Genomic DNA, 16078 nt, shown 5'->3' on the forward strand with positions numbered 1-16078 from the left:
TCCTCTCTCTGTCAATTCAATTCAATTGGCTTTATTGGCATGGGAAACATATGTTAACGTTGCCAAAGCAAGTGAAGTAGATAATATACGAAAGTGAAATAAACAATAAAAATGAACAGTAAACATTACACTCACAGAAGATACAAAAGAATAAAGAAATTTTAAATGTCATATTATGTCTATATACAGTGTTTAACTATGTGTAAATAGTTAAAGTATAAAATTGGAAATAAATAAACATAAATATAGGTCGCAAATCTTGCTGCTGTGATGGCACACTGTGGGAGTTTATCAAAATCGGGTTTGTTTTCAAATTCTTTGTGGATATGTGTAATCTGAGGGAAATATGTGTCTCTAATATGGTCATACATTTGGAAGGAGGTTAGGAAGTGCAGCTCAGTTTCCACCTCGTTTTGTGGGCAGTGTGCACATAGCCTGTCTTCTCTTGAGAGCCAGGTCTGCCTACGGCGGCCTTTCTCAATAGCAAGGCTATGCTCACTGAGTCTGTACATAGTCAAAGCTTTCCTTAAGGTTGGGTAAGTCACAGTGGTCAGGTATTTTGCCACTGTGAACTCTCTGTTTAGGGTCAAATAGCATTCTAGTTTGCTCTGCTATTTTGTAAATTCTTTCCAATGTGTCAAGTAATTATCTTTTTGTTTTCTCATGATTTGGTTGGGTCTAATTGTGTTGCTGTCCTGGGCTCTGTGAGGTGTGTTTGTGAACAGAGCCCCAGGACCAGCTTGCTTAGGGGACTCTTCTCCAGGTTCATCTCTCTGTAGGTGATGGCTTTGTTAAGGAAGGTTTGTGAATCGCTTCCTTTTAGGTGGTTGTAGAATTTAACGTCTCTTTTCTGGATTTTGATAATTAGCGGGGTATCAGCCTAATTCTGCTCTGCATGCATTATTCGGTGTTCTACATTGTACACGGAGGATATCTTTGGTGTTTCTCCCATTTTGTGATTTCTTGGTTGGTGAGCAGACCCCAGACCTCACAACCATAAAGGGCAATGGGTTCTTTAACTGATTCAAGTATTTTTAGCCATTTCCTAATTGGTACGTCAAATTTTATGTTCCTTTTGATGGCATAGAATGCCCTTCTTGCCTTGTCTCTCAGTTCGTTCACAGCTTTGTGGAAGTTCTGTCCATCCCTCTCTCTGTCTCTCTCTCTCTCCCCATCCCTCTCTCTGTATCTCTCCCCATCCATCTCTTTCTCTCTCTGGTCGGAGTGCATGCTGGGAGTGAGTCGGTAAGCAGGAGCGATTATGGGAGCGACTTTTCACCATATTGGGTTTCGGTGTGTGTGTGTATATATATATATATATATATATATATATATATATATATATATATATATATATATATATATATATATATATATATATAAATATATATATATATATATATATATATATATATATATATACACACACTGCTCAAAAAAATAAAGGGAACACTAAAATAACACATCCAAGATCTAAATGAATGAAATAATCTTATTAAATTATTTTTCTTTACATAGTTGAATGTGCTGACAACAAAATCACAAAAATAATCAATGGAAATCCAATTTATCAACCCATGGAGGTCTGGATTTGGAGTCACACTTAAAATTAAAGTAGAAAACCACACTACAGGCTGATCCAACTTTGATGTAATGTCCTTAAAACAAATCAAAATGAGGCTCCGTAGTGTGTGTGGCCTCCACGTGCCTGTATGACCTCCCTACAACGCCTGGGCATGCTCCTGATGAGGTGGCGGATGGTCTCCTGAGGGATCTCCTCCTAGACCTGGACTAAAGCATCCGCCAACTCCTGGACAGTCTGTGGTGCAACGTGGCGTTGGTGGATGGAGCGAGACATGATGTCCCAGATGTGCTCAATTGGATTCAGGTCTGGGGAACGGGCGGGCCAGTCCATAGCATCAATGCCTTCCTCTTGCAGGAACTGCTGACACACTCCAGTCACATGAGGTCTAGCATTGTCTTGCATTAGGAGGAACCCAGGGCCAACCGCACCAACATATGGTCTCACAAGGGGTCTGAGGATCTCATCTCGGTACCTAATGGCAGTCAGGCTACCTCTGGTGAGCACATGGAGGGCTGTGCGGCCCCCCAAAGAAATGCCACCCCACACCATGACTGACCCACCGCCAAACCGGTCATGCTGGAGGATGTTGCAGGCAGCAGAACGTTCTCCACGGCGTCTCCAGACTCTGTCACGTCTGTCACATGTGCTCAGTGTGAACCTGCTTTCATCTGTGAAGAGCACAGGGCGCCAGTGGCGAATTTGCCAATCTTGGTGTTCTCTGGCAAATGCCAAACGTCCTGCACGGTGTTGGGCTGTAAGCACAACCCCCACCTGTGGATGTCGGGCCCTCATACCACCCTCATGGAGTCTTTCTGACCGTTTGAGCAGACACATGCACATTTGTGGCCTGCTGGAGGTCATTTCGCAGGGCTCTGGCAGTGCTCCTCCTGCTCCTCCTTGCACAAAGGCAGAGGTAGCGGTCCTGCTGCTGGGTTGTTGCCCTCCTACGGCCTCCTCCACGTCTCCTGATGTACTGGCCTGTCTCCTGGTAGTGCCTCCATGCTCTGGACACTACGCTGACAGACACAGCAAACCTTCTTGCCACAGCTCGCATTGATGTGCCATCCTGGATGAGCTGCACTACCTGAGCCACTTGTGTGGGTTGTAGACTCCGTCTCATGCTACCACTAGAGTGAAAGCACCGCCAGCATTCAAAAGTGACCAAAACATCAGCCAGGAAGCATAGGAACTGAGAAGTGGTCTGTGGTCACCACCTGCCGAACCACTCCTTTATTGGGGGTGTATTGTCAATCAGTGTTGCTTCCTAAGTGGACAGTTTAATTTCACAGAAGTGTGATTGACTTGGAGTTACATTGTGTTGTTTAAGTGTTCCCTTTATTTTTTTGAACAGTATATATATATTGATTAGTTGAGTTGTTTTAAGGGTATATTGTCTCACTATCACTAAGCACATATAGGGGTGGTGGGATCTTTGAGGTTGGTTCTCTCCAGGGCATAACCAGCGGGAGGGGCTGGTTGTAATGGCCACTCGTGGAGGTGTCTGAAAAACTAAGTCGGCGGCATGGGGTGAAGATTCCCGCTGCAGACAGGTTGTTCGGTGGAAGAATGTAGTTTAGCAGTGGGCGCTGTCATTGGGTACGATAGCATAAAATCAGCCTCAAGGATGAATAGCACTGTAGTAATATTCTTAGATTCTATTGAAAAGGTGAATACGATAGTTGAGAGTGGTGTTGTGTTACAGGAGACACAGACGTCGGTGTTCCCTCTTAGGAATCTTGTGAAGAAAGTTATACTTTCTAACGTTGCCCCCTTTTGTTAGAGAAGTATTGGAGCGAGAGTTATCTCGTCACGGAGAACTTGTTCCTACAATAAAAAAAGGTAATTTTTGGCCGAAAATCGGCTTTGCTGAAACATGTCATATCTCATAGGAGACAAGTGCACATGATTTTAGAGAAGGATACTCAAGATTGATGGGTTTGATTATGTGTTCCACGCTTCTACTGAATCAATGAATTACTTTGGGTGTGGAAGAGAGGGGCATTTGGTGCGTAATTGTCCAGAGAACGAGCCTGCAGAGCCCGGTAGCAGCTCTAGCGCTGGTGAAGCTAAAGCACCACTGAGAAGGGATGAACAGGCTAAGGTTTCAGGAGAAGGGAGAAGGTGGGCAGATGTGGTGGGATAAATAGGAAAGGAGAGCAATGTGGCTACGGGGGAAGTTGTGGTAGAGCAGGGAAAAGAGGGCGGGGGGCAGTAGGTGAGACTGCGATGGAGGTCGCTGAGGAGGTGCTGGAGAATGAAATGGGAGTTCAAGAGGAGAGTGAAACAATGGAAAATGAAGCAGCTGTTTTCAAAGTACCGAGGAGGAAGAGGAAGAATTTAAGGGGTGGTGAAGGTTCTAATTCTAACAGGAAGTAGAGATGATAAATCAGTTGAGGATAAACAGGTTGTAGAGATGATAAATCAGTTGAGGATAAACAGGTTGTAGAGATGATGAATCAGTTGAGGATAAACAGGTTGTAGAGAAGATAAATCAGTTTAGGATAAACAGGTTGTAGAGATGATGAATCAGTTGAGGATAAACAGGTTGTAGAGAAGATAAATCAGTTGAGGATAAACAGGTTGTAGAGATGATGAATCAGTTGAGGATAAACAGGTTGTAGAGATGATAAATCAGTTGAGGATAAACAGGTTGTAGAGATGATACATCAGTTGAGGATAAACAGGTTGTAGAGATGATAAATCAGTTGAGGATAAACAGGTTGTAGAGATGATAAATCAGTTGAGGATAAACAGGTTGTACAGATTGATAAATCAGTTGAGGATAAATAGGTTGTAGAGATGAATAAATCAGTTGAGGATAAACAGGTTGTAGAGATGATGAATCAGTTGAGGATAAACAGGTTGTAGAGATGATAAATCAGTTGAGGATAAACAGGTTGTAGAGGTGATAAATCAGTTGAGGATAAACAGGTTGTAGAGGTGATAAATCAGTTGAGGATAAACAGGTTGTAGAGATGATAAATCAGTTGAGGATAAACAGGTTGTAGAGATGATAAATCAGTTGAGGATAAACAGGTTGTAGAGATGATGTATCAGTTGAGGATAAACAGGTTGTAGAGATGATAAATCAGTTGAGGATAAACAGGTTGTAGAGATGATAAATCAGTTGAGGATAAACAGGTTGTAGAGATGATACATCAGTTGAGGATAAACAGGTTGTAGAGATGATAAATCAGTTGAGGATAAACAGGTTGTAGAGATGATGAATCAGTTGAGGATAAACAGGTTGTAGAGATGATAAATCAGTTGAGGATAAACAGGTTGTAGAGGTGATAAATCAGTTGAGGATAAACAGGTTGTAGAGATGATAAATCAGTTGAGGATAAACAGGTTGTAGAGATGATAAATCAGTTGAGGATAAACAGGTTGTAGAGATGATGTATCAGTTGAGGATAAACAGGTTGTACCCTAATTTGTTCTTAACTGACTTGCCTAGTAAAATAAAACAGAAAGTGGTGACAAGTGAGGTAAATTCTAATGGAAATGAAAGAGTTTTACTCTGTGTTTTTTTTTCAGCCATGAACAGTTTTAAGATTTCTTCTTCAAAAGCAAATGGTGCAAGAGACGGGGAAAAAAGAGTGGTAGTGTATGAGTTAATAAAGGGAAAGGGAAGTGACATACGTTTTCTACAAGAAACGCATAGTAATATGGGAAATGAAGTTATGTGGCATTGGTGTGTAGTTATAAAAACTCAAAAAGTGGGGGTGTGGCCATCCTGTTCTCAAAAGGTTTTTTGCCTTTGTCATATAAGGTTGAAGAGATAGTGGAGGGGAGGTTATTAAAAGTTAGAGTGAGATATGAAAACATCACTATGTGTTTAATAAATGTATATGCTCCAGTAGTGGCAGTTGAGAGGGTATGTTTTTTAGAGTCATTATCAAATACCATTGAGAAATGTAATGCTGAGGATGATTTATTTCTTGCTGGGGATTTTAACTGTACTGTCAGTGATTTAGATAGAAATCACAAAGAACCTCATATAGCTTTTTTAGGATTTTTTTTTTAACACCTTATTGTAACACATGAACTATGTGATATTTGGCAGAGTCAAAATGGAGGCATGAGACAGTATACATGGGCTAATGTGAGAGAGAACACCATCTCTCTAGCCAGGTTAGCCAGCATCTCTCTAGCCAGCATCAATCTCAGGTCTGTAAATCAAGTGTGATGACCCCAGTGGGATTTTCTGATCATTGTTTAGTAACAGAGTTGGTGTACATTAACGCTGTAAAACCCAAAAGTGCATACTGGCATTGTAATATAACTTTATTGAGTGATGCTCACTTCAGGAAATGTTTTAGTTTTTTCTGGGAGAGGTGGAGGTCTGAAGAGGACAGTTTTGTATCTCTTCAACAGTGGTGGGATATGGGGAAAATCCAGATTCAACAATTCTGTAATCAATACACGTTGAATGTCCCCAGTGATATCAGCAGATCAATGAACGCCCTAGAGTCTGAAATAGTGGAACTTGGCAGACCTGCAGGGTATCAGAGCACAGGGGGCATTGGTGAGAAGAACGTTTCAGGGAATCTCTGAAATGGATGCCTCATCCACATGTTTCTTTGGTTTAGAGAAAAAGAATGGACAAAGAAGAAATATTCATTGTCTCAAATCAGCTGTTGGACAAGAGCTCACTAGACCTAGTGAAACAGTGAAATTAGAAAGAGGGCAGTAGAGTTCTATGCTGAGCTCTACCAGTGAAATTAGAAAGAGGGCAGTAGAGTTCTATGCTGAGCTCTACCAGTGAAATTAGAAAGAGGGCAGTAGAGTTCTATGCTGAGCTCTACCAGTGAAATTAGAAAGAGGGCAGTAGAGTTCTATGCTGAGCTCTACCAGTGAAATTAGAAAGAGGGCAGTAGAGTTCTATGCTGAGCTCTACCAGTGGAATTAGAAAGAGGGCAGTAGAGTTCTATGCTGAGCTCTACAAGTGAAATTAGACAGAGGACAGTAGAGTTCTATGCTGAGCTCTACAAGTGAAATTAGAAAGAGGGCAGTAGAGTTCTATGCTGAGCTCTACAAGTGAAATTAGAAAGAGGGCAGTAGAGTTCTATGCTGAGCTCTACAAGTGAAATTAGAAAGAGGGCAGTAGAGTTCTATGCTGAGCTCTACCAGTGAAATTAGACAGAGGGCAGTAGAGTTATATGCTGAGCTCTACCAGTGAAATTAGAAAGAGGGCAGTAGAGTTCTATGCTGAGCTCTACCAGTGAAATTAGACAGAGGGCAGTAGAGTTATATGCTGAGCTCTACCAGTGAAATTAGAAAGAGGGCAGTAGAGTTCTATGCTGAGCTCTACAAGTGTGAGTATAAAGAGGATAAAACAGTGACACAGCAGTTCCTTGATGGGCTCCCACAGCTGGCTGCAGAAGCTCAGGTTGAACTAGAGCAACCATTGTCTTTGCAGGAGCTATACACCGCATTAAAAGGCATGGAAAATGGAAGGGCACTGATGGGCTTCCTGGTGACTTTTTAATGCTTTTGTGTGCAGGGCGCTGTCCTCAGATAATCGCATGGTATGCTTTCGCCATAAAGCCTTTTTGAAATCTGACAAAGTGGCTGGATTGACAAGAAGTTAAGCTTTTAATTGATGTATAACACTTGTATTTTCATGAATGTTTAATATTAAAATTTTTGTCATTTGAATTTCGCGCTCTGCAATTTCACCGGATGTTGGCCAGGTGGGACGGTAGCGTCCCACTGATCCGCAACAAGATTTATTAAAGAAGGCTTTATTTTTGGTTGATAGTAGTCAGATTTCAAGGGATGGAGTACCTCCATTTTACAGAGGCCTTCTTAGGGTTTGGAGTATAATGAAGGTGTCCAGACACACTAAGGCGGAATCAGTGCACTGGCTGTTGGAGGAACCTCTGGTTTATGGGGCAAAACTGGATTGTACAACTGAAGAAGTTCCACATTTCTCCAAGATGCTAGTAAAGAGAAAAATCATCACCCTAAGGAAGTTAATTGGCATGGCTGGGCCCACATTAATGGATGGAGGACAAGTGGCTGAACATTTTGGGGTGAGGTCGGAAAGGATTGTCGGACAAATGCTGGAAAGTTGCAGGAAGGTTCTGTCAGCAGAGGAGTGGATTATCATCAAGAGTTACTACAAAAAGACCAGATGAAGACGCCCCATTTCCCAGACTAGGGATGACATCCAATATGCCAGAGTCAGACAGAAAGGCTTTATTACTGGATTTGAGAGGGTTGGAAGAGGTGGGTTTGGATGAGGTGAATGGTAAGGAGTTATTTGGGGGGGTGTCAAGGTTTTAAATAAAGATAAAGTGAAAAATAGAAAGACACTCCTTGGAGGGTAAAACTAGGTCTCGGTGACAAGGTAAAACCAGCATGGAGAGCACTGTACAAGCCACCGTTACAAAAGGCTACAGGTGTTATGCAATGGATGGTGTTGCATGGTATCATTGCAATTAATGCTTTGGTATCTGTCATTCATTAAGATGTTGGAGATGGATGTTTTCACTGATTTATGGAGTGTGAGAGAATAAAGCCTCTCTGTGAAATACTAGTCTTTGTTTACAGCCGTAGGGGAGATTTTCAATGAAACTGCTTTTATTTTGGGGTTTCAATACAGTAAGCAGCAGAAAAGAAAATGTCAATTGTTACATTTTATTTTGGGACACACACACACACACACACACACACACACACACACACACACACACACACACCTTACTTGATCTTGCGTAGGTTGGAGAGGTCAGGGTTGAGACTAGATAACTTTTGGGCCAGCCTCCAGACAGTGATGATGAAGAAGAAAACGTTGAGAATGATGATGGTGCACACTGGGCCGAAGAAACTCCAGATGAATCCTCTCTCCAGAGACAACCAACAGCTGACAGAGACACACAGAGAGAATAACATTAGATTTAGGTTAAGTACATGTTATATTTCTGTTACGTTGTGTTCATTTTAAGTTAGGTTCAATCAAGGATCTTTCTCTGGAGACAACCAACAGATTACACACAGAGTGGATATAGTTAGAATAAGGTTATATTAAAGTTGGAATTATGTTATCTGGTGTTATTTACATGTTATAATTATGTTTAATAAAACCTCTCTCCAGAGACAACCAACAGCTGACAGGTTATTTATATGGGAAAGATTTGCTACACTTTGTCACACACACACAACACTCTTTTTTTCTCTCTCTCTCTCTCACACACACACACACACACACACACACACACACACACACACACACACACACACACACACACACACACACACACACACACACACACACACACACACACACACACACACACACACACACACACACACACAGAGTTAGAGACTCAGACTCAGACTCACTGTTGTGTGGTACCGTATCCATCTGGGTAGGTGGTAGCAGAGATGATGACTATAGCCAGTGGCAGTCCATATCCCACAGCATACAGGTACAGAGGTCTACAGTAAGAAGATGAATCACAGAGCTTCAAAAAATACAGGTATAGAGGTTTACAGTAAGAAGAAGAATCACAGAGCTTCATAAAATACAGGTACAGAGGTCTACAGTAAGAAGAAGAATCACAGAGCTTCATAAAATACAGGTACAGAGGTTTACAATAAGAAGAAGAATCACAGAGCTTCATAAAATACAGGTACAGAGGTCTACAGTAAGAAGAAGAATCACAGAGCTTCATAAAATACAGGTACAGAGGTTTACAGTAGGAAGAAGAATCACATAGGTTCATAAAATAGCAGTTCAAAGAAAAGGTAACACACCAAGGTAATAATAATAATAATATCAAGATAAAATAAAGTAGTAAGACATACACCACCGTTCAACAGTTTGGGGTCACTTAGAAATGTCCTTGTTTTTGAAAGAAAATAAAAACGTTGTCCATTAAAATAACATCAAATTGATCAGAAATACAGTGTAGACATTGTTAATGTTGTAAATGACTGTTGTAGCTGGAAACGGCAGATTTTTTATGGAATATCTAGATAGGCGTACAGAGGCCCATTATCAGCAACCATCACTCCTGTGTTGCAATGGCACGTTGTGTTAGCTAATACAAGTTTATCATTTTAAAAACCTAATTGATCATTAGAAAACCCTTTTGCAATTATGTTAGCACAGCTGAAAACTGTTGTTCTGATTAAAGAAGCAATAAAACTGGCCTTCTTTAGACTAGTTGAGTATCTGGAGCATCAGCATTTGTGGGTTCGATTACAGGCTCAAAATGACCAGAAACAAAGAATTTTCTTCTGAAAATCATCATGTTGTTCTGATCAATTTTATGTTATTTTAATGGACAAAATAATTAGTTTTTCTTTCTAAAAAAAAGGACATTTCTAAGTGACCCAAAACTTTTGAACTGTAGTGTATAATGAAAATATATAATAGATTAGAAAATAATATAAATATGGACATTACGTATCTAAATGAATATAACATAAATGTATAATACAAATAAATACTAATGTATACTCTAAATATATAATAACACATATGATTGATAAATATATAAAATAAAATAATAACCTTATGGTAGTGTTGAAGACCAGGACCACCATGCGGTAGAGCTGAACCCCCTCTAACAACATCCAACTGAAGGATCCTAGGAAGAACAGGTGGAGGAGACCTGCTACAACCCTACATCCTCCCTGAGAGAGGACAGGAGAGGAGAGGAGAGGAGAGGGGAGGAGAGGAGAGGAGAGGAGAGGAGAGGGGAGGGGAGGGGAGGAGAGGAGAGGAGAGGAGAGGAGAGGAGAGGAGAGGAGAGGAGAGGAGAGGAGAGGAGAGGAGAGGAGAGGGGGGAGGAGAGGGGAGAGGGGGAGGAAAGGACAGGGGGGACAGGGGGGACAGGGGGGACAGGGGGAGGAGAGGACAGGAGGACAGGGAGTAGGAGTGGAGAGGCCAGGTGGGGACATGGGGGGGAGAGGAGAGGGGGAGGAAAGGACAGGGGGGACAGGGGGAGGAGAGGACAGAGGGGTCAGGGTGGAGGAGAGGAGAGGACAAGGGGGACAGGGTGGAAGAGAGGAGAGGGGGGAGAGGTGGAGAAGGGGTGGAAAGGAGAGGGGAGGAGGGGAGAGGAGGAGAAGGGGAGGGGAGGAGGAGAGATGAAAGGGATAAAATTCAAATTGAATATTAGAAAACTTAGAACTGACTGGATGTAAAAAGGGCTTCTTTTTAGTTATTTGTTTGTCATCCTGGGTGTAGAAGGGGGTACAAGATCCTAGGGGGAGGAACACCAAATCTTCAGTGACAAGGAAAATATTAAATAGATAAATTGCTATATATACCTTGATCGTCAGATTGACACACACAAACACATACACACACACTCCCCACATCTCTATACCCACCTTGCTCTGTGTGTGAGAGATGCCGGTGAGGAAGACGAGGTCAGCGATGAAGAGGCAGACACAGAGGTGGAGGTGGATGGTGGTGCGTGTCCCCTGGATGGACCGACACAGCCAGAAGGTCAGGATGCACAGCAACAGACACACCACAGACACCGACAGACCCAGCCACGTCAACAGACGCAGCTCAAAGGTATCCTGGAAAGAGGGAGGTAGAGAGAGAGAGAGAGAGAGAGAGAGGAAGGAGGGAGGGGGGAGGGAGGGAGGGGGGTTTACATAATATATAACATCAGTGTTGATCCGTCATTCATCTGTTTTGAGCCCCACATTTTTTGCAAAAAAATAAAAAATACTGTAAATAATATATATATATATATATAAATGTATTTTTTGGGGTCTTGCCTGTTTTGCATGTTATTTTGCCATTAATACGTGTCACATATCAGTTTGCAAACAATTAAGAAATATATATTTATCTTAAGTGATGCAGCTCCAAAAAGAGGTGTTTCAGCGTAGCTCAGTGCTTTCTGTGGTGGTGGGGCGAGACAGCAGAAAATAGCAGCATTGCGCCGTGATTGGCTCAGTGTTCTGTCACTCATGGGGACACTACATCATCGCCAAGTTTAAGTCCTTAGTAAGGGTAGACATACAAAATTTCAGCCCTTTGGGTCCTGCCATAGAGTTATATTACAAGTGCCCTTCCAAGAATGCTCAAGGTCATTGGCCACAGATAAAATGACGTCAAATCACGTTATATGTACACTGGCTTTGACTTGAACCGATCATGTCAACATCTTACTTTCAAAGTCTTAGCTAGCAGTCACGAACATGAATCAAGTCGACATTTTTAATACTTGTCATATGAAGAGAAAAAATGAAGAGAAATTGTAGATTAAAACGTATCACTGCTCATCAGCCATTGGACATAAAGATTACACAACAAGTGGGAAAATCGCAAATTCAACAAATCAAATCAAATTGTATTAGTCACATGCGCCGAATACAACCTTACAGTGAAATGCTTACTTACGAGCCCCTAACCAACAACGCAGTTAAAAAAAATATGTATAAGAATAAGAGACAAAGGTAACAAGTAATTAAGTAGCACAAGTAATTAAGTAGTACAAGTAATTAAAAAGCAGTAGTAAAATAGCAATAGCGAGACAGTATACAGGTGGGTACCGATACAGAGTCAATGTGCGGGGCCACCGGTTAGTTGAGGTAGTATGTACGTGAAGGTAGAGTTATTAAAGTGACTATGCATTCCTCTGACACCGCCTGGAATAGAAGTCCTGGATGGCAGGAAGCTTGGCCCCAGTGATGTACTGGGCCGTTTGCACTGCCCTCTGTAGTGCCTTGCGGTTGGAGGCCGAGCAGTTGCCATACCAGGCAGTGATGCAGCCAGTCAGGATGCTCTCGATGGTGCAGCTGTAGAACCTTTTGAGGATCTGAGGACCCATGCCAAATCTTTTCAGTCTCCCGAGGGGGAATAGGTTTTGTCGTGCCCTCTTCACGACTGTCTTGGTGTGCTTGGACCATGTTAGTTTGTTGGTGATGTGGACACCAAGGAACTTGAAGCTCTCATCGTGCTCCACTACAGACCTGTCGATGAGAATGGGGGTGTGCTCGGTCCTCTTTTTCCTGTAGCCAACAATCATCTCTTTTGTCTTGATCACATTGAGGGAGAGGTTGCTCTCTTGGCATCACAAGGCCAGGTCTCTGACCTCCTCCCTATAGGCTATCTTGTCGTTGTCGGTGATCAGGCCTACCACTGTTGTGTCATCGGCAAATTGAATGATGATGTCATGCCTGGCCGTGCAGTCATGAGTGAACAGGGAGTACAGGAGGGGGCTGAGCGCACCCCTGAGGGGCCCCTGTGTTGAGGATCAGCATGGCGGACGTGTTGTTTCCTACCCTACCACCTGGGGGCGGCCCATCAGGAACTCCAGGATCCAGTTGCAGAGGGAGGTGTTTAGTCCCAGGGTCCTTAGCTTATTGATGAGCTATGAGGGCACAATGGTGATGAACGCTGAGCTGTTGTCAATGAATAGCATTCTCACATAGGTGTTCCTTTTGTTCAGGTGGGAAAGGGCAGTGTGGAGTGCAATAAAGATTGCATCATCTGTGGATCTGTTGGGGCGGTATGCAAATTGGAGTGGGACTAGGGTTTCTGGGATGATGGTGTTGATGTGAGCCATGACCAGCCTTTCAAAGCACTTCATGGCTGCAGACGTGAGTGCCACGGGTCGGTAGTCATTTAGGCAAGTTAACTTAGTGTTCTTGGGCACAGGCACTCTGGTCTACTTAAAACATGTTGGTATTACAGACTCAGACAGGGAGAGGTTGAAAATGTCAGTGAAGACACTTGCCAGTTGGTCAGCGCATGCTCGCAGTAGGCGTCCTAGTAATCTGTCTGGCCCTGCGGCATTGTGAATGTTGACCTGTTTAACGGTCTTACTCAAATCAGCTGCGGAAAGCGTGATCACACAGTCTTCCGGCACAGCTGGTGCTCTCATGCATGTTTCAGTGTTATTTGCCTCGAAGCGAGCATAGAAGTGGTTTAGCTTGTCTGGTAGGCTCGTGTCACTGGGCAGCTCTCGGCTGTGCTTCCCTTTGTAGTCTGTAATGGTTTGCAAGGCCTGTCACATCTGACGAGTGTCAGAGTCGGTGTAGTGTTATTCGATCTTACAGGCTGATTACACCGCTCGCGTCGCGTGTGCGAGAGTTGCAAAATAAATTTAGAAATCTATATTATTCAATTATTGCACCCACACTGTTCGCGCGCGCCAACGAGCGTCTGCGTTGCCAAGGGCTAAAATAGAAGTCAGTTATATTTGTGACGCAGATCGAGCTGCAAGTCCTGCCTCTCCCATCTCCTCATTGGTTTATAGAAGTACGTACCCACGTGCCATCTCCTCATTGGTTATCCCCACATGGGTGACTGAAAGACGAACGAGGTCAGTGGCGGTAATGCACCTAATTTATGAAAGTTGCCAATTGCAATATAAAGTCAAGAGAAGAAAAAGCCAGGAAGGAGGAGAGATGACTAGAAACAATTCGGTTGACTGTTTTATGTGTGGATTATTTGTCGGAGTAGAGGACCTTGTGCATTTCATGTAAAATAACAACTCAATGTTTATATCCCAGGACAAGTTAGCTGGCAACAGCAAGCTAGCTAAATAGGACGAGTTAGCTAGCAAGTGCAAGCTAGCTAGCTAAATTGCCATAAATGTTTAATGATTTTCGACCTGTCCCCAAATTAATGTAATTGGTTCAGAGTTTGTTTTGATATTTAACCTGTGTGTCGTGATTGCATTTAGTGTGGGAGGACAAAATACATTTATGCACAATTGCGCACGATGGCGTACACGCGCAGCCGGTTTGGGTTCCGTGTTAGTCCTGTATTGACGCTTTGCCAGTTTGATGGTTCGTCGGAGGGCATAGTGGGATTTATTATACGTTTTCGGGTTAGAGTCCCGCTCCTTGAAAGCGGCAGCTCTAGCCTTTAGCTCACTGCGGATGTTCCCTGTAATCCATGGCTTCTGGTTGGGGAATGTACGTACGGTCACTGTGGGGATGACGTCATCGATGCACTTATTGATGAAGCCAATGACTGATGTGGTGTACTCCTCAATGCCATCGGAGGAATCCCGGAACATATTCCAGTCTGTGCTTGCAAAACAGTCCTGAAGCTTAGCATCTGCTTCATCTGACCACTTTTTTATTGATCTCGTCACTGGTGCTTACTGCTTTAATTTTTGCTTCTAAGCAGGAGTCAGGAGGATAGAATTATAGTCAGATTTGCCAAATGGAGGGTGAGGGAGAGCTTTGTATGCGTCTCTGTGTGTGGAGTATAGGTGGTCCAGCGTTTTTTCCCCTCTGGTTGCACATTTAATATGCTGATAGAAATTTGGTAAAACGGATTTAAGTTTCCCTGCATTAAAGTCCCCGGCTACTAGGAGTGTCGCCTCTGGGTGAGCGTTTTCTTGTTTGCTTATGGTGGAATACAGGTCATTCAATGCAAATAAACAAAAAAAAAAAACTATCGGTTGGGGGAACGTAAAACGTCTGCCTTTTTCTCCGACGCCATCTTAACCCAACAGTAAGTGGTTTGTAAAGAATCAGTGGCTAACTGCAAGCAATGCAAAGCAATCTTTAGCCTGATTTCAATGGAATGGCTGCGTGTTGTTTTTCAGAGTTCCCACCATAAATCCAGAGAATGCCAGACTTTCATGACAAAGTTTGATGATAAAATTTGCCCACAAAGGACCGCCGTGCCACCTTCCTGTTAAAGTGAGCACATCACAAGTTGTCTTGTATGCTGCTGTATAAATGATATAATATGCCAGGGAGATAGTATTACCTTCTTAGCTACAGTATACCTAAGTGTATGTTGTGTAGTAAGCTGTTAGTTGCCCATGTGCCTCACCTTAATAATTTGTCCTATTTGTAACAACGAGGGATTGTAAACACATCGTTCATGGCCAGTGTGCTTATTTGATAACTTTTTGTGTACAGCTTTGACAGTGCTATTGATAGTAGTGGTGGCACTTGGCATACACGCAAATTCAGCACACACAACATTCTATAATAGAATAGTGTTATTTTACATGTATTTTTTTTTACATCAAAGACCCAAATGGCGTTCAATGTGCCTCGCCCTAATAATTTGGTCTATTTTCACCTCTTTATTTCGCCTACTGTTCTGACTTGGTGGTGTACATGTAGCCTATAACCTGTTTTAGAGAAATGTAATCATTGAATATTGTAAGCGCTTTCATTGTCTGTTTATCTGCCCCCTTTATTTATCCTATGTTTCTGACTTGTTGTACAGGGAGAACACTGTAAGAATGGCCCATGTTCTGAATTCTATCGCTGTACATTTCAAAATTGCTGAACAAATAGTTATATTCACCACGTCCGTCGTCGCTCGCTCATTTATGTCTTAATCATAATGATGTATTGCCTCTTATCTGCTTGTCGTCCCCTTATGCCATAGTTTGTACATCTCAATTGTCAGTAGAAACCACATTTGTTTAACCTGTTCTGGCTAGGGGGCAGTATTTTCACGTCCGGATAAAAAACGTACCCGATTTAATCTGATCATTACTCATGCCCAGAAACTATAATTATTAGCTTTGGATA

General features: G+C 42.6%; 1 protein-coding gene across 1 annotated transcript in view; it reads right to left on the bottom strand.

Moving 5' to 3' along the window:
* Positions 1–16078, bottom strand: part of LOC115178319 (adhesion G protein-coupled receptor E1) — a 99286-nt gene that overhangs the window by 3799 nt on the left and 79409 nt on the right. Inside the window, exons 13-16 of the mRNA XM_029739456.1 lie at positions 10937–11131; positions 10113–10234; positions 8936–9031; positions 8298–8456 (exon numbers count right to left, since the gene is read on the bottom strand). Of these exons, the coding sequence (XP_029595316.1) occupies positions 8298–8456; positions 8936–9031; positions 10113–10234; positions 10937–11131 (572 nt within the window). The remainder of the gene's footprint in view (positions 1–8297; positions 8457–8935; positions 9032–10112; positions 10235–10936; positions 11132–16078) is intronic.

Source organism: Salmo trutta, chromosome 38 (assembly GCF_901001165.1).
Source record: "Salmo trutta chromosome 38, fSalTru1.1, whole genome shotgun sequence".
NCBI lineage: Eukaryota > Metazoa > Chordata > Actinopteri > Salmoniformes > Salmonidae > Salmo > Salmo trutta.